Here is a 19885-nt window from a genome sequence, read left to right as displayed (position 1 = left end):
CCGCCCTTCCCACGGCGCGCGCTCCCTCCCTCCCCGTGGACCTGCGTCACCGCTTAGCGCTTCCATAGGAAGCTTGGCTCCTCTCTCCTGCCGTAGCGGCTGCTCCGGGCGTCACTCCCGCCTTCCTCCTGCCCAGGGCGGGAGCTGCGAACTGCCGCTGGCGGACGGCCCTCACCCCGGCCCAGGTACTGCGGCCGGCAGGAAGAGCTCCCGTCATTGCCCTCACTGCTGGCCATGGTGGCAGCCCCTCCAGCGGAGCCACCCGGTGGGCCAAGGGCGCGCGAGGGGCGGCCGTTGGCGGGCGCCGCGGGGGGAGGATGGGAGTGTGGGGGTTCCTCAGCGGAGGGACCTTACCGGCGCCGGCAGAGGGGAGATGGTGGTGCCAGCCCTGTGCCCGCCTGCTTCCCCTGCCGCCAACCCCAATGCTCCTTGGGCGGCTCTCCCCAGCCTCTCGGCTGTGAGGCCCTAGGGGCAGCAGGGTTCCGACGGTTTCCGTGTTTGGAGCCAGAAAGGCAGTGCCAAAGCTGGTACACAGCCTCGCTGCTGCCAAGGCAGGCTTACATGGGGAACAGTTCCGTTCCCTGACAAATACTCCTTAGAATTGTGCTGGAGCAGGCCTTGGAGCACAAGTCTTATGAGGAGCGGCTGAGGGAACTGGAATTGTTCAGTCTGGAGAAGAGAAGGCTCGGGGCGGACTTCATCACCCTACCTGAAAGGAGGATGGAGAGGGGTGGGGATTGGTTTCTTCTCCCAAGTAACAAGCAATAGGACAATAAGAAATAGCTTAGAGGAGGGGAGGTTTAGATCGGGTATATAGGGAAGATTTCTTCATGGGAAGGGTTGTCAAGCACTGGCACAGGCTGCCCAAGGAAGTGGTTGAGTCACCATCCCTGGAAGTGTTCAAAAACCATGTAGACAAGACCCTTAGTGATATGGTTTAATGGTGGACTTGACAGTGCTGGGGTAATGGTTGGACTTGATGATCTCAAAGGTCTTTTTCAAAACAGCCGTGTTAGCAGCTTTGCCTTCATCCAGGCAGATAGAGCAAATGACCTGCTCAGGGATCTTTCTAGTTCGATTCTTTGCATTTTCAGGGTGTAAGCAACCAAACCCAACATTGATTTACGTAGCCATTATTCCCAGAGGGCACTAAAATGAGAGTTTGTAGTAGATGTGATAGATCTGTAAGACTACATAAGGAATCACAAAGTTGTTAACATGTAAGTTATCACTATTCAAATTAATATCCTGTTGCAATAAATACAGCGATTCAGACCTGTCACAATCATGCTAACTGATAGACACTGAGGTCCTAATAACCTGAACTTTGTTTGCAACTGTAGAAGCACATGATCCATTTAAAATTAATTTCTGAAGAATAGTATAGTGCAGGTAAGTGCATGCTATAGTATACAAGCCCTTCTCCCAGCCTAAAGTATCTCCAGAAACAGATACTTTACACTGCTGCCTAAGAAAGCAGAAGGGTGAAAATAGGTATTAGCTTGCCTATGCCTGAAGTAATCTGTCAGTTTCAAACATACATGATTTTCCGTTTAAAAATAAACAGTGTCAACACCTAGAGCAAAACAGAAAAATTGAGAGCTTGAGAGCTCTAGATTTTTTGTGGTAACTTAATTAGTGTGTCAGCTTAACATGGTTGTGCTGCCAGAAGCATCATCTCTGCCTGTATCACAATAGTTTTTATGATCTGTAGGTTGACAGATCTCCTACAGCTCTTACAGGGTTCAGATGTTTCAAATTCTAGACTGGATTAATCTCTTGTGTAGTAATTGCATTCGGCAAAATGACAGGCTTTCTACAAGGCTACTTTTCCCTTGTAAGTCCCAAACCATTACTCTTCAGTTAAAAATCTTGCTCTTTTCCATGCAATGACTAAAGTGGCTTATCCATAAATGATGTGGTTATAAATCAATCTGACAGGCTTTTAGAAAGAAGTACCAACATAAATAATTTATGATATTTCAGTAATATTTCTGCCAGGTCCAAGCTCCAGAACAAGCTCTCTTTGCTTTTACTCCATCGCTATAAATCTGAAACCAGTTTTGCAAGAGCAGATTGTTCACTTTTTGGTTTTGTAACTATGAGGTGTTACTGTTTCACAGAAGTAATTTACACATAACACTGCTGTTAGGAACATGTTTGGAGGAGTAACCAGCAACATCTAAAAAACATGCCATCTAAACCACAGCAACACTTGCATTAAGCTAACCAGTTTGGACTGGAATTAGATTTGGAATTACTGGGGAAGCAGGATCATAAAACAATGTGCAGTAGATATATTGATGTTTGATGAATTTACAACAACTGTGTAAATGCTGTTATGACAGGAAACTTAGCATAATGTGTAAGGAGATGAGTTTCTCATCCCATGTTCCAAAAATACAGGAATTTACCAGATAGGCTTAGTTTCTGATGTGGATACATTCAGAAAAGTCTTAAGTAGAAACACTCCCCCACAAATGCATGATGTTATTCTGCTAAGTTTGTATGAAGAAAGAGCTTTATAATGTGTTTATAAAAATGTTAATTAGTAAAAAAGTATAACAAGCATTAGTGTTTTCTGTTTAGTGCAGGGAGGGTACCATCATCCTAGACATACCAGCAGTAAGCATAGTAAATCTAAGGGTTAAGCTGTGCTGTCAGAGCCACGTATATAGATTCCACTGAAGTGAGACTGTGGGTATGGCAAACCTGACGTGCCGTAACTAAGGAGAAATTGTGGTAGTGGTGTTCATATGCCTTGAAATCAAATATACTTAAACTACTGCAGATAGCTGAAGCTTGATATATTTTACCTTTTTATTCTCTTGCTACTGAAGGTGGCCTGAGTCAACACCAATAACATGTATAAATACGGTATTGGCAAGCATCAGAGGACAGATTTAGTCTACAGTAGACACCAGGCCTCATGGCCTCCCTCTACATTTCATTGTTTAACCTGTAAAATACCAACTATATTTTCCTTCTATTGAAGTTAACAGACCGTTACCTCACTTTTCATAGAATCATAGAATAGTTAGGATTGGAAAGGACCTCAGGATCATCTAGTTCCAACCCCCCTGCCATGGGCAGGGACCCCTCACACTAAACCATATCACCCAAGGCTTCATCCAATCTGGTCTTGAATTTCTCAATTTTCTCAATTTTCTCAAGTCATCAGCGTTGTTTGCCTAAAGATATTATCAGCAGTCAAAACTGAAGAGTTGTATTGTATGCAAGTTTTCTACAGGAATCTATTTTCCACTCTTTTTCAACTGTGGTATAGCACAGGCCTGTCTTGATTAGGAACATCTGCTCCATTGTACTTAAAAGCTACATGCCTCAGCACAGTGTTAGGTAAAGCAGCCTTTGCATAACTGGTTAATCAACTCATAAAATAGTTTGGGGTTCCCAGGGGAGAGAATACTCCACAGAAATATAAAACTTTTAAAGTTTTTTCTATGTTTTGTTAGAGCGATATGAACCTTAGGTTAAATATGTGGTGTTATCTTTACTACCTGTTAAATCACTTATTGCTATGTGCTGTTTGCTTTTGGTGGGCTCAGTGGAATTGCATTTATTGAAAGAATGTTAAAGAGTTTTACTCAGCAAACCAAAGCTTCACTGTGAAAGAAACCTACCATACAGAGAAGAAGGTTGAGTAAAAGGCCCTATGAAAGTTCACAGTCCACACTAAAGTTGTATCTGAGGTTATGTGACACTACAATTAATTTCTCAAAACACACATGTTCTAGGTGAGCGTTTCCCAGGCTCTGGTTCTTAGACAATTTATGGTATGCAAACTATTTTGAAGTGATGCAAAACCGCCTGCTTCTGCCTTACATGTGAAGAGAACTGGGAACTGATACTCCTAGCACAAGATTGAGTCACGATGCATGATTGAAAAACCTAGTTTGTCAAGACAGAGAGGAACTGATAGGAATTTAGGTGATTTGGGACCAAAATCTCTTTTTGAGATAATGGACCACATGGTAGAAAGATATGTGAGGAACTGTTAAATTAGAAAATTAAAGTTATCTGCATACTATCATGGGAGGTGAAGGTGTTGCTGCCATAACCTACAGTATTAGTTGTACTGTAGTGGTAGATTAAATTCAGGATTACCTGTTCTAGAAGACTGGCTTATTTCCTACATGGGAATTTGTGTGCACACGCCTTGTTTTCTCAGCAGCTGCTCAGTTCACTACCATCATAGTAAATACCTACTTCTAAAGTGCTGTTGGAAATTCGTATTTCATATCCAGTTTCACAAAACAGCCCTTTTTCTGATTGTGTGCCTAATATGTTCACAATTTAAGCATTTGTGTTATTGACATTTTTTACAAAGTCAAAACCAAAATGTGATGGTAGTAAAAAACTGTTGGTATTCTTTACCTGTTCAGTCTATCAAGGTAACCTTTTAGAGCACAGTGCAATACCTGTAGTCTCCTGTGTGTTTTTTCTCAGTGACAAGAAAACTTCCTGAGAATACAGCTAAACTAAAAATAATTCCCTGTAAATAATAAACAGTCACAATCACAGAAGTAATAAGTTGTAATTTGTAGGTGTCTTTACACTGATGTTAAACTGCTTTTGTCATCCTGCATGCAAAGCAAGTATATTTAAGCTTTAATTTTCAGTATTTTAAGATAATTTGAAAATGCAGCCTTTTTAATATGGGTTTATGTGTCTGGCAGTCTCCCTAGCACTGTCTCGACCCTGAAGGGTATTTGAGGTTCTTTTGCACTCTAGTCAATAGCTTGTTATCTACTTCAGTATTAATATTTCACATGAGCCAAAACATTGTGGGAAGTGGGTTAGGTGAGGAAACAATATTCTGCTGAGGAATGGAAGCACCTTTCATTCCCTAGCTCCTGGCTCTGGTATCAAAATAAATTTATAATTCCATTTGCAGAATTAACTTTTCTCTCTTCTGAACTCCTACTCTAATAATTTTGAAATTGAAGTTCTGTTACTTTGAAATGTTCTGATAAGTGTTTTGAGACATAGGGCTTTGCTGTACTCTGCTTCACCAATTGAAACACTGCACTGATTTAATAGTGTTTGGTTTAAACAAGGCTCACAGCTGAAACAAACTGTTCCTTACAGGTGAAGCCTGAAACTAAACTGACATCATCTGTCTCCTTCACACAAGCTGTAGAGTAATCCATAATTTGAATACAAACCACTGACATGTTTTTAAACTGTTAATTGCAAAGAATGGTATTGCTAGTATTCTCTAGCAGCATCTGATCTGTTGGATTAAAATCATGTGAAGTGAAGCTGTTTTCAGTAGAATTCTGTACTTCTTCATTCTAATTCAGGATCAATTTCCATATCTTATTCAGTTTCATTAAAAGTGTATCTTTTCAGAGAATTTAGACTAATAGTGGTGCACACTATATAACAATTCAAAGGACTCAATACTGTTTTCAGTTAAAGCAATCTTGCTTCAAAATGCCACCCACCTACTGTGCATAAAGATTTGTGGCAAACTGGTAATATGGTTGTGTAGGCAAATGCACATATTTTGTGCATTTTTTTTCCCTCCAAGGGATTTATAATGATTAAGATCTGATCCGGGCCTCTTAGAATGAAAGGAAAAAGAAGAAAGCATTGTCCAAACCTTGATTCCCCCTGCCACCTATCACACATACTGTTTTCTCTCTACTTGTCTCCCTCACAGTGCTTTCTGCTTAATAGGGGAAACAGCCTGCTTAAATCACAAGTGTTTCTCCTAGCAATATTCATTTCTGTTTGTTGTCTTCCAAAACCAGTTGTATTTATCATAAATTGCGGCAAACTTTTGATTGAAACACAGTCAGATGTATGGACACTGTACAAATATAGAACCTTTGGACCAAAGATGGATAACTATGGCCAAACAAAACTAAGAATTTTAGCTACACCTGGCATAATTACCAGTGCTCATACTTGCCAAGGAAACAACTAGTATCCATTCTCTGAAAACTGCATGCCAAGTTCAGTAAACTTTGGCTTCCTTGTTTAGAGTCTAGGAAAACTACTTGGTTTTAAAAGTGCTGAATGTACATTAGCACAGGGTACGTACTAGCCAGGTTCTCACTGACTGACAAATAATGCTCTCCGCTAAGGATCTGGACTTTCTCAAACTGTTCTGAGATCTCTGGCTGTCTGGTATGTATATTGTTTCACATTTCTATTGTACAGAAAAGACTTAGTGACAGACTACCCTATGAGGAAAGGCTGAAAGAACTGGGTTTGTTCAGCCTAGAGAAGAGAAAGCTCAGAGGAGACCTTATCACCATGTTCCAGGGTGGCTACAAAGAAGGTGGAGACTCCCTTTTCACAAGGAGTCACAGGCGGAAGGCAAGGGTTTATGGGCACAAGTTACTACTGGGAAGAGTCTGACTGGACAAGAGGAAAACTTTTCACAATGAGAACAATCAGCTGTTGGAATAATCTGTCCAGGGAAAGGGTGGGTTCCTCAACTTTGAACACTTAAGATTTAGCTGGTCAGGGTACTGGAACATACAGTCTAGGTCATGCTTTGCCTTAGAAAGATTGGACCAGATGATCCCTGAGGTCCTTTGCAACCTGGTATTCTGTGATTCTATGATACCAGCTGTACTCAGCATTTGTGTTTCTGGGCACATATAGAAGTGCTGCTGGAACTCCTCTGCATGCCTTCTGTATAAACTCAGCAAGAGCACTTCAGCACCAGGGTGGAGTGGTAATGCAGTACTGGGTAGTTGTGAGATACTGGCTTGGAAAAGGGTGCCATCTACTGAATGCTGCTACAACTTAACATTCTTACAGATCTATATGCTTTTCAACCCTGCATAGTTTATATGATACCAGCATAACACAGAACAGTATGATTACAGTCAAAGCAATAATCTGAAATTAAGACTGGCAAATCAGGGTATCAACGAGTAGAATTTAGGAAAGTTGCCTCTGCTTTTTGTCAGATTCTAAGTATTAATGGATCTTGAAAGCAATCTGGGAAGACAGTGCTGAAGAAGCTGAAAGAGGGAATTATTTTGGTTTTCCTTACCTAGAATAATGCAATACATTTACCTAAAAAATGAACAAACAAACAGCTGTTACCAGTTTAATATTTAAACTAAGGACTTGAGACACTATTCATTTTTCAGTCTAGTTTCTGATCTTATAAAGGATTTAGATGCTGTTGAATTTTTTAATTTATTTCATTTTACTAGCAAGAATGATTTATTTGTTCATTAAATAAAGTAATTGTTTCACTGTTGTCGTATAATTTAATTCAGGCTCACCCTTACTGGTTTCATGGATGGAAGACCGTAGCAGTGCTTCTGCTTCTAGGATGAAACTTGCAATTTCTACCAACATATTTTAACTTATTTAAGAAGGAAAGTTTTGACTGTTCTGAAACAACATCAGAAAATAGATTTCCAGCTGGGGCTGTAGCGCTTCCATGGAGTGAGAAGTACATAACTGTAATGTCTAACACATTTATTACAGAACATTGTTATACTCATGAGGCAGTGAACTTCTAACAGCTTTTTGACATGTCTTCATATGGACTGTTAGTTCTGTTATCTTCAGTGTTTACATTTTCTCTTATCTTTAAGGATGCCTGAAAGTCAAGGGAAGGACACCGAAAGTTGCATCTGCAGCAATAGTTCCAGCACTACCAACTTGGTTGCTTGCTTCGGACAGGTCAGTTCCTTTTGCCTGAGAGGGAAATAGAAATTTTATGCTTTCACTTCCAGAAATGTGTTCTGCATATTTGCTCATTTTAAAGCTGGAGCCCTATCCATTAACCTAGCTATACTATACCTACTTGCACAGAACATGTGATGAATCTTCTTCTCCATGATAGGCATTTATACAGAGTTCCTGAATACGACACAGTCATGTGCACCCTTCTTTTATCGTTTATGGCTTTTGGTTAGAGAGTTGCATTTCAGGGTCAGAAAAAGAGTTATTTAAGTTTTAGTAGAACCAAATACAAATTAAAGAGCTTTGGCAGGCATTGGGACATATATGGCACACACTCTATTCGATTCTGAGTTCTGTTGAATGATAGGCCAGCCAATACATGCATACGCAATACTTATGATTTAGGTGGTGAAATCTCTGTTCTGTCTCACGTCAGAGCATAGCAACGCAAGCATTTTAGTGCTTGAATCCTTCAATATGCCTTTAGGCTTCTCTAACCTTTACAGATTGTAAATTGTATTTCTGCTTAGACAGGGAGCAAATGTTACAACACTTTATGCTTCCAACAATGCTGGTTGTTATCTGATAGTAGCAGTGATGTTGGAGTTATCCAGAGGACCTCTCTGCATGAGGAGAATTTGCTGAATGCTCCTCAAGAGATTCCTGGGTTGACTGCTTGCCTGAGCTGTTTATCCAACCTGCCATGAAGGCATATGGTGGTAGAGTAAGGTTAAACTTGGGTTTAGTTGGAGTTTTAAAATAAACTTCTCTTGTTAGTCACAGAGAGATATTTTATTTTTGAGAGGTGAAACATAATCTTAAATGCATATTCCTGGCAACATTGACTAGGCTTATGGCTGCATTAAGATTTCAATAGGATACTAATAGGCCTGGCTCATCTCAGTTTTTCTAATGTAAGTGGTGGTTATGAGAAATGAAAAATAATTGCTCCAGCTCAATAATTAATGCTTGTATACATATACTTTTAAGGGAAAATAAGCAATATAATGGCAAATGTAATGCATACATACCCCCTGAAGTCTTTCCTTGTCTGTTAGCAGCCTGATTCTAAAAATGGATCATACATTTCTTGGAAGGACCATATGTGGAAAAATGGGATTAAGAAGTGCTATTAGGAGAAAAGGGGGAGATAAAATAAAGGGAGATTTATCTTGCCTTGTTTTTGTCAAGCATCAATACACAGCCAGTGAATATCAAGCTATCCAGCATGCTCTTCGTCAGAGACTGGGTCCAGAATATATCAGCAGTCGGCAAGCTGGAGGAGGACAAAAGGTATGAATAAACGTGCCCAGATGTTTCAACTCACTATTTTCGTTTATTTTATTTCCAGGAAATCTAGGATAGAAAGAAATTACAATAATCTTTTTTTTTTTTTTTTTTGGGGGGGGAAGGGGAAAGGGTTGGTTTTGATTTGTTTTGTTTTTAAGTTAATTTCTGACTAAGAGTTTAATATGTCTATATAAAAGTAAAGTCAGTACAGCATAAACCTTGGCTTTTACTGAGCCACAGGTTCCTTTTACACTTAAAAAAGATATTTGACTTTTCAGTGCTTCATCCTTTACAAGAGAATATTTATTGACATGTGGAAAATTGAGATATTTGTCTTATTTTTTCCCAGAACTGGAATATACAAAGTATTATATAACATTGGCTGCATTTTACCCTCCTTAATGCCTGCTAGCTCTGCCTTCTGTTGATTAAGTCTTTTTTGTTATATTAACCCCCATCACGGGTGCTTGAGGAGGGTGAATCTAAAGCTGCACCATCATACTTTTATTCACATTATCTGAATCTTGAACTTAGGTGTCATCAGTGTAAGATGATGTGTGCAATCCCTCTTTAAAATAAAGTATGTATAGATGTGTGCACACGTGTATGTACTTATATGTATATTTATGTATATATGCTTTGCTTTTCAGGTCTGCTACATTGAGGGTCACAAGGTAATCAGTCTGGCCAATGAGATGTTTGGCTTCAATGGCTGGGCTCATTCAGTCACTCAGCAGAATGTTGGTAAGTATCTCTTGTGTGTAAAGAAGTCTTTCCTCTTGTTTCACTGTGAGGTGCAGAAGGAAGTCTCTCAGATAAAGACCTGGGTATCTATTTGATCACTTCAAAGAACCTGGGGAGAGGCATGTGGAATTTCCAGGTGTCTTAGCAGTTGGTAAGAATGAGAGAAATTGAATACTAATGGAGCTTGTGTTTTCTTTTTAGATCTCGCACTGGAATATGTCGTAGTCATTATTCTAAGTGTGTTTATGATTACTCTTGAGCTATTCTAATCAAGTGTTCTGATCTCTATGGGATCACTCAGTCAAGACTAATTACAGTTAAACTATATAACATCCAACAGCCCCGTGACTACTTTCATCCTCACCTGTAATTTCTATGTTCTAACAAGTTCATATACTCAGTTAATATTCCCCTAATCTTTAGGGACCCATCTCTTTCTGCAGATTCCTCTTCTAGCCAATACTTGGTTTTGAGGTTTTTACAATAGAAAGCTTTAGAAAAACTTGTTCTAGAAAATTATATTCAGGTCATCTTAAAGATTAAGCTCTTGTATCTCAATAGCTAAAATAGTTCCTACCAGAACAGTATTGTCCTTGCTTGCAGATATACTATGCTTAGATTGAAGACTGGTTGTTGAAGCAGCCCACAAAGTTGCTTAAGTGTAGCTCCTTCCTCTTTTTCACCTTCAGAAATCTTTTCTTACCTCTTTCTACTGGTAGATTTTAGACATAAAATAAGTTACTTCCTTGCTTCCCATCTATTCCTTACCACTACCACCACTCTTTTCAGTCAAGAAAAAGCTGACATCCTTCTAACTTTTATGTTTTTCAAATAATGCTGTAACAAAACATTCCTTAGAAATTCAGAGACAGAAGATTCTGCTATGTTTGATTTTAAATTCCTGGGTAGAAAATGGGCTTGCACCCCCAGCAGGTTTACATAAAATAGTTTGAGCAAACAGACCAGATGAGTACAGAAGAACTTTTGACTTTTGGACCCCAGAGTACAGTTACTTGAACTTCAAAGCATTTAATTTCTGACACGTATCATGTGACATGTCAGACTTGTAAGACTGCTAGCTGGAGTGCCCAATGTATATTACATAGCATTGCTTTTGATGTAAAATAAAGTATATTAGAGATTCTGGATTGAGAGTTGTATTGCAACCTGTTAAGCTCTTTAGACAGTTTGTCCTGCATAAAACCTTGTGCAAAATTTCACGAACTGGAGACTTCTACTGTGTAATAGGAAAAAAGTTACTTTTATACATAATGGTTACTTTTCTGTTGCAGTTTTTATAAACTGATGCTTTTGTCTTTCCTTCTAGCTGAAAACATTCTGATGCTTTGAACATGTAGGATACGTAATTGAATGAGAAGTAACATTTCCAGTTCTTTCTTTCTTACATGTGTTTAAGTTTATACACGTAGTAGCAGGCTGTCACAGTTTGGCAGGTCTAACCACTAATAACCAGAAAGTATCGCATAACATGCCTAGAGCATATATGCAAGTCAGCATTCTCAAACTACAGTTAATATTTCAGAGTCGTGCTCCATTACAGTATCTTGGGCACATTCAGCAAGTATAGTACATGTTTATGAAGGAAAAGACAAAAATCAAAGGACAAAATAAGACCTACATTTAGATCAGAAGTCTTTTGCATTATTTAGGATGTTACTTTTCCCTCCCCCAGACTTTGTTGACCTCAATAATGGCAAGTTCTATGTGGGGGTCTGTGCATTTGTGAAAGTTCAGCTTAAGGTAAGTGGATTTTTTTGTTTGCTGTGTTTATAGTTGAGCAAATGCCTGAAGCTGTGAATTAAAAGTTCATGAATAGGTCAGGCTGCGCCTCTTGAGTACTGTACTACATTAGAGAATCTAGAGGCATCCAAAACATTGACCTTGGTATAGAACAACCAGCTAAGAGCAAATGATGAGGCTTAGGAGAGTACAGCATCTAACAAGAAGTGCTGTATGTGCAAAAAATCATTTAGAGTTTGTAATTTTAACATTTTATGCAGGATGGGTCGTACCATGAAGACGTGGGGTATGGAGTCAGTGAAGGCCTAAAGTCTAAGGCCTTGTCCCTAGAAAAGGCAAGAAAGGAGGCAGTAACAGATGGACTGAAGAGGGCACTCAAGTAAGTGCAGATCAGTACTTGTACATTTTCAGAAGTTAAATGAGAATTAAGTGTTATTTTCAATCACAGTGAGCTCTCTTGTTTCACAGGTGCTTTGGAAATGCTCTTGGGAACTGCATCCTAGACAAAGACTACCTACGAGCTGTGAATAAGCTTCCACGTCAGGTGCAGTACATGGGCCCTTGGAGAAGGGGCTGCAGGACATCTGCTGATCCTGGTCATTCCTATTGCAAAGATTATAAATAATGCATCTTATCCTCAAATGTTTCTGGCTAGGAGACCAATAGGCTTTACTTGCTAGTTTGTGTGAATTGTTACAGAGTTCTTCCCTGACATTTTATCCCAACTACTCTAAATTTGACTGTTTTCAGCAAACAAGATTACTATGGTGAAGAAACAGTATGCTGCTTAAGATCTCGTGGTACTTACAGCCATGTTGTCCAAGTCTCTCTGTTCACTGCCAGTAATGCATACATCTATCTATCTTCATAGCAGGTTAAGTGTTACCAGAAGAAACACTAAACTGTTGAAACTAGCTTGTTGTAGATGCTATTTTTTCCATCTGCTGTAATTCTTAAGAGTGTTTATGGTTTGTCAGTTGCAGTACCCAGTTCATTGCTCTCATCTGGTTGCTTCCGTTTTAAATGTATATTAGCAACGATACCAGTGTCAAGGTATATATTTACCTCAGAGATGAAAGGAAAGTCTTTAGGAGAATAGAGTCTGTTAAGGCTGCGTGCATGTTTCTTTACTGTATGCTTTTGCCCTGTATTGGGCAAAACCAGAGTACATCTCTCTCTGTTCTCATTGTCAGTGGTACAGCACAATCCAGTTTACTGTTATGAATTTTAAAAATCAAACATGTCGTATTCCTCTCATTACTGAACTTTATCAGGAATAATATTTTAGAACAGGACAGGAAACACCTGCATATAGTGACACAGTTTCCAATTGCTGTAATAGGTTGTAAAACCAGAGTCTGTGGGCACAGCAGAAGCATAAGCAGACACTGTACCTATTATCTGTGTAAGCTACCCTAAAGCAGGTACAGCTTCTATGTGTATTCCTGCAAAATGAGGACTATTTGATTTAGTCTCTCAAGCCGACAACCTATATGTTAACCAGTGGGAAGCAGGAAAAAGGAGCATTCTTTAAACTTTAGGAAGCTCTGGCCGAAAATAGGATTTTTTTTCATGAAAAAGACTTTCTCCTTCATGTAGATATTATTAGCATAGCCCAGGATATCCTAGAAACAATACCAGGTGGGTCACATACCAAAGCTGCTTGTTGTAGCTAGAACTTTCACTTAATTTTAAGCAAAATCCATACAATAGCGATGTCAACATGTGCATTGGTGGTTGCTTTGTCCTTCTGCTAACTAGTACTGAAACTCTACTAGGCCCTAATGCATATCACAGCTAGACAGACTCAGCATGGTCTTTATGACAAAATGTACAGTGCCCTTGTATTTAGCCCCTCCTTATTTTTGCTAGGATAGTTAACAAAGTAGTTATCCTGTACCAGTGGTTTTGTTCCGAAGCCTCAAACAAAGGTAGTTTCTAAAGGTGGTTTCAACTGTTAGTTAACCAAATTGGATCCTTTCCAAAAGAACACCACAGACTACTAAATGCATCTGTGGTAGAAAGGGCAAACCAAACTGTTTAGACTGGACCCACAACAGCTTGTAACTCTTGCCAGTCACTTTGAAGTTTTACCACAGAAGAGCAAAACAGGTCACACCATTTTGTTTTGGTGTTATATGAGGAGTGTACAAATGGCCCTGCAAATATCTTCCGCTTGACTTCAAAAATGTATTGGTACCTGAATTTTGCAACTGAATTATGAGAACAAGATATATGGGACTTGGCTGCTGGAGGATGAGAAATAACATTAGGAAGAAGTATGCTCCAAATTATTGCTCTAAGTACTTGATATGATGCTACTAGCAAACTGTGGCTCTTGAATATATGAAGAATTAGCATGTACAACTGATGTGCACTTGAACTTTTATTTCCCCTTCCATAACGATAGCTCTTATCCTTCCTGAAGGATAAGAAGCCACATTATATCTTGCTTTGCTTTTCAGGCTCCTTACCTCCTTAGGTTTCAGTTTGCAAGGGAAGAGCTGCAGTTACTTTACCCTCTGTTAAACACTAGGTCATTGAACCTTCTGAGGTAACCAACACCATGGAGAAATGCCCCATTTGGAGGTCTTTGGTTCAGAGAGAGACAGCAAGTTGTGATGTACAGTATCAGTGACAACCATACTGTAACCCCATTCTTTCAGAGCCATCACAATTTAGAAGCATGCTGTGATGTAACACAGCAGTCTTCATAATACTAAATTTGTCCTGCCTGTTAGTGAGGTTGCACCTCAGGAGCCAACATTAATCGCATTTATTAGCTCCTGATGCATACCAGCTGGGGGCAGTAGGCTTCTAAGAGGTAACCTGCCCTGTGGATTGAGCAAAAAGTCTTTTAGAACTGCTCATCCATGAACTTCCATAGTAAAGTTGTCTTCATCGTACTAGGATTTGCAAGACTCTGCTAGCCAGCCTGGAGCTGTAAGGACTTTCTGTCTAGCTAACTTAGACTGTAGGAGCAGATCCAAAGTGACACCTTGCCAAATAAATGGCAAAGATCTTTGCTTTGCCAGGGTCATTGCCTGCTAGCGGCATTGCCGCCGATTTGTAAATCCATAGAGCCAAACCATCCCGGCTGTAATAAAAAGAGAATGGTGTTCCTTCCTCAGTGACCTCATGCCTGCGGAGCTGAGTAAAGGTTTGCCATGCCCTTTAATGCAGGCATGAAAATGGAACTGGCAAAACTAACAGACTCAACAACAGACTTGTGAGCTTTTCTGAGAAGCTGTAGAATTCTGCATTGATCTCCAGCATGTGTTCTGGTTTGCAGACAGCACAGTATGCGGGGGCAAGGGCTATCTGCCATGAAGCACTGAGCTGTTAAACTAACCCAGAGTCTCATAAATCCAATAATTAACTGAATGACTTTGTACTGAAAATGCGTTTCAGTTTCCTAACTTACTATTCCACCTACAGCAAACAAGCTAGATTTTCAGCAGTACCATATAAAAGAGTCTTTTACTTGGTGAAGGAAGTTCTTGAATATGTTTTCTTTTTTCCTTTATTAGGTACCTCCTGAGTTAGATTTGGTCAAAGCTAAAAGACAAGACTACGAGCCTGAAATAGAGAAAGCAAGATACAACAGCTGTTTGCAAAGAGAGAACTCAGGAGCGAGGCAACATTGTGGGATGGCATCTGATTGTAAGCCTGGCCAGCCAGAGGCTGCTGCAGTGACAGATCAGAAACAGCTAAATAGTTCCAGGTAAGATCACTATTATAAACTGATTTTGTAAGCTCTATTAGAAGTTACTGCACTGTTAAAACATATGGACAGCCCAATTTGGAGGATGCTATAAAATGCTGGTTTAGCGGATATTTCTTTCTCTTGCTGTTACTTCTTTAGGCATCTTTTTCTTCATCAAAAGTAGTTGCTGAAATCCTGTTTAACACTGTGATTCCCTTGGGGGTAGGGACAGAAATACAGACTCTTCAGCTGTTGAATGTGATGCCACTTACCAGCGGAAATTGAGACAAAAGCAGCTACAGCAACAGTTCCGGGAACAGATGGAGAAAAAGCATCAGGTTCCTGTAGTTTCTCCCAGCAGCAAACAGGGTAAGACTCAGCATTAAATATGGACAGTTTCAACAAAAGCTACTGGCAGGCACATGCTACCTTCTCTAATGGAGCCTAAGTAGTTCCACCTGCTTTTGTAGTGTACTGTCTACACACCTTTGAGGCCAAAAGAAGGAGGATTAGCACACTTCCCCACCCTTCATGTTCTTAAAGCAGCAGGAATGTCAGCTCTAAAACTGCATCTTTAAACTACAACTTTCCAACCACCCTAAAGCATCATGCAGCACAATAGCTGTTGACAGAACTATTAACATGCTGCACCTGAGCTGAGGCTGCAGCACTTCACTGGGGTGGTTGCAGGCAAGTGATTTTGCATTAAGGAATCACAGAAGGAATCACAGAATCCCAAGGGTTGGAAGGGACCTCGAAAGATCATCTAATCCAACCCCCCTGCAAGAGCAGGGTAACCTAGAGTACATCACACAGGAACTTGTCCAGGCGGGCCTTGAATATCTCCAACGTAGGAGACTCCACAACCTCCCTGGGCAACCTGTTCCAGTGCTCTGTCACTCTTACAGTAAAGAAGTTCTTCCTGATTTTAATGTGGAACCTCCTATGCTCCAGTTTACACCCATTGCCCCTTGTCCTATCACTGGATATCACTGAAAAAAGCATTAGCTACTAATAGGTTGCTCATGGGAAAGTCTGATCAGCTGTGTGGTAAGCAAGAGCTTGGGGATTGGGTAAACAGCCTAAAATCCATTCTAAAGTAGTGCAGTTGCTCCTGTTAGCCATCATCAGGTACAGAATCTTACCGTTCCACATACTGCTACTAAAATGTAACCAGCTCTTACAAAAAGGAGGGTATCTGGTGGCAGCTGCTGCTTATCATTTGACACTGGCTCTATTAAGGAGCAAAACTGTTCGTCTGTATTTATTTCTAACATTAATCTCTTCTTGTGTTACCTCCATCCAGCAATGCCCAATCCTCCTGTAAAGCACAGCACTCCAGCAGCAGTACAACAGGAACTAGCAATAGAAGAGGAGTTCTTTGCAGGTCAGCCAAAAAGCAATAAGTAACAGAGTATCAAATCATTATGATTTACAACAACTCTTCACAGTACAGTGCAATGGTAAAAGTTCTGAGGAGGCTGGAGTGACAGAAGTGTGAGCATGAGTCTGATCTTAACAACATAAATTTTGCTTGAGTGGCAAGGCAATGGTCTCCATCACCATGAGGGGTTTCACACTTATGCTTTTCAGTTACACCATTTGATAAACCCTTTTCCTGAAGGGATACTGCACAGAAGCACAACATTTGGAGTGGGATGGGGGTGGAGGATGTCTTGTCTTAACATAACTGTGGCTATTTGGGTCACAGACCATGGTGCCTGGACATTGCTGAAGTCCAGAGCACTGTCCCCTGCTGTACACTGACATAGAAGATGCTTTACAGCTTAACTTCAATAATTGCCAGCACTTATAGAAAGAGTGCACTGATGCTGGCATTCCTGTCATTCCTGCAGTACATTACCGTTCTTTGGTTTGATCAGCTTTCCATGCCTTCTAGATGATCCTGAACTTTGGGACATTTCCTTGGAGACCATTGATCTGAAGATATTGGGTCACAAAATGGCAGACCCATCAGCCCAACAAGAGACACCTGAAACACCCAGTGGTTGTCATCAAATGACTACTCGTAACAGGACACCCCACAGAATGAACTATCACAAAGCTTCTGCTACGCTTGCACAACTGCAGCCATCTGCTACCATCATGAACAGCAACCAGCATACCTCAGGTACGTGTTACCAAAGCGTGACCAAGTTCTGGCTTAACAGTGGCTCTCAGCATTGAAAGCAGCACTGGTAAATAAGTAAACTGGAGTGGGAGAAACATTCCTCTCTTCTTGGACCTGGCTGTAGATGCTGCAGGAGTGGGCTAGGAGAACTGTTTCTTCCATCCAACTGTCCTGTCAAGGAAGAGCTAGAAAAAGAATTGAGGTGCACTTTTAGAAGCAAAAAAAAGCTTTAAGAAACTTCCATTTCTCACTGTCTCCTTGTTTGGCAGAGTGCAGTCCCCTCAGGAGAAGTCAAAACCTGAAGAAAAGGAGGCTAGAACCCACGTAGGACATGTGGTGATATCCTTACCTCCGTGCTGGATTCCATCTGAAGACTGCAACTGGCTGTCTTAAGTCATGTGAGGAAGTCTAATGCCTTGGTGGATTTTCCTGTGTATTACAGTGAAGCAATACAGAAGAGCTTAACACAGCCAGCAGGAACTTAATGTGCTTTTAGGTTATTACATGTTTCAAATGCCTTTTCTATAAACAAGCAATCATTTGTGCTTCTGCAGCACTGGACTTGTGGCTGTACTAGGACAGCTGATGTGTGTGACACACAATTTGAAATGGTAACAGGATCAATCTTTAAAATGAGAGGCAGTTCAAGGTTTCCTTCTTCCTCAGTGCTGCCTCTCAGCACAAAGAAATGTTCAGTAATACGGGGAGGGGGGGGGGTTATGGTCAGACAAAGCCTCGGATCTGTGGTTGTCCCTTTGGACGAGCTGAGGGCATGAAGCTGTGGCAGCACAAGAGTCAGAGCCTGTTGCTCTTCCTCAGCTGTATGTGACTCCGGTGCAGCTGCACATCTAGCTGTGCCTGTGCAACAGGGCAGCACAGGGGCAGGAACATGCTGGGACTGCTGCCAAACTTGCACATAGCATCTCAGCGTTTGCTTGGAGCCTTTGTAAGATGAATGGCAGCAGCATTTCTGATTTTAAATAAACTTTTCAACCCTTTTCAGTATAAAAATAAAGGTGAAATTTGAAAAACAACCACACTTTGTGGCTCTTTGTGCCTCTGCACCCTTCAACCCATCACAACTCAATTCCTGTGTAATTGCTCAAATTAGCTCAAAGAAGTTAATACATTCTGACTAGTTACGAATAGGAAGCAAAAGTGCCTGTACAGCCTTGCATTTGCTTTTAGGTGGGTGAAGAGAAAAAGAACATCCAGTGAGTTTCAAAGGTTCGAGCCAGGCAACAGCCGTTCCTGTCAGTAGGAAGGTCAAAGGAAACATTTTTAAGCAGTGTCTATGCTAAGGGCTCTGGAAAGGGCACTGGTTCCACTGGCAAGCCCCTGCTCTCTGGCAGTGAAGTGGTTCAGCCACAGCTCCTGCTGCCCCTGCAGGAATCAGGCACCAGTTGAGGGTTTGAGCAGCACTCCTCCTCGTGAGTGGTGGCTCCAGCTTCCCCAGGCATGATGACCTGCAGTGCTGGAGACAAGGAGGATGATTGCACTAGATACTAGGAAGTTCTTCACTATGAGGTTGGTGAGGCACTGGCACAGGTTGCCCAGAGAAGCTGTGGCTGCCCCATCCCTGGCAGTGTTCAAGGCCAGGTTGGATGGGGCTTGGAGCAACCGGGTCTGGTGGAACGTGTCCCTGCCCCTAACCCTAACTAAGGTCTTCAAGGTCCCTTCCAACTGAAACCATGCTATGAGTCTGTGGTTGACAGCAGTACAGAAAGATAGGACAAATTATAATGAACTGTAATAGATTACATCTAAAAGTTACACCTTCCACTGTGCTTGTCACTCTGACTCAGCACTGCCTTCAGAACATCTCAGGGAAGAAATACCACATGTCTGAATGGGATTTCCATGCTTGCTGTGGAAATCAGGTTACCTGTTGGGAAGGGGCTGTGCAGACATTCAGAATTACTGTGTTTAAAGCCACTTAAAACTTAACACAAAAAAGTTAAAAGTCTCCTATAAACACAGCTTTCGGCTTCCATGGGAAGAGTGCCAACATAGCCATGCCTGTAAGTGAGGTCACCAGTGAGCCTCTTGGGATTGGTCCCTTTTAAAAGGGCACTCAAACTTCCACTCTGAGCTTTTTGTTTTCCTGTAAGGCTTTGCACCGCATGACTCATAGCAGAAGCTGTTCTTAAAATGGAAAGAAATGCAGTGGCAATTAGTGTTTAGAAATGCCAGATAATTCCAGCAAGCCTGCAGCTGCTGAACGACCCTGTAAAGTCATTCTGCTCTTCTACTCTAACAGGACAGTTTCAAATTTGGGGATGGCATTCCTGTTCATGGCCACACTAAGGTTTCTTCTCCCCAGCACTGCAGACTGCTCAGAGAGCAGGGTGAGGGGCTCAGCAGGACTCTTCTGTGCCAGGCAGGGTGCAGCAAACCCTGCTCGATTCACTGCCAAAAGGACAGGCAGCACCCCAGCTCATGGGGCTCCACCTGCACTCGGAACAAGGAGAGCTGCCAAGTTCTTAAAGGTTGCAGCTTAGTGTGTTCCTCTGCTCTCTGTAACTGCAGGACAGCCTCAACCATAAAAGCAATCACTGCCTGTATGCTAT

At 41.1% G+C, this 19885-nt stretch overlaps 1 protein-coding gene across 1 annotated transcript; it reads left to right on the top strand.

Annotated features, from left to right (window-relative positions):
- Positions 1 to 100: 100 nt before the first annotated feature.
- RAD52 (RAD52 homolog, DNA repair protein) lies at positions 101 to 18303 on the top strand. Its single transcript, XM_034063361.1, has 12 exons — positions 101 to 185; positions 7593 to 7680; positions 8875 to 8976; positions 9624 to 9717; positions 11411 to 11478; positions 11739 to 11857; positions 11947 to 12022; positions 15009 to 15202; positions 15411 to 15553; positions 16491 to 16571; positions 17085 to 17315; positions 17585 to 18303. Exons 2-12 carry the CDS (start codon positions 7594 to 7596, stop codon positions 17641 to 17643), a joined length of 1254 nt encoding a protein of 417 aa, XP_033919252.1. The 5' UTR covers positions 101 to 185; position 7593; the 3' UTR covers positions 17644 to 18303.
- The last annotated feature ends 1582 nt before the right edge of the window (positions 18304 to 19885 follow it).

This window comes from Melopsittacus undulatus, chromosome 5, assembly GCF_012275295.1.
Source record: "Melopsittacus undulatus isolate bMelUnd1 chromosome 5, bMelUnd1.mat.Z, whole genome shotgun sequence".
Classification (NCBI taxonomy): Eukaryota; Metazoa; Chordata; class Aves; order Psittaciformes; family Psittaculidae; genus Melopsittacus; species Melopsittacus undulatus.
This window is presented reverse-complemented; position numbering and strand designations above follow the sequence as displayed.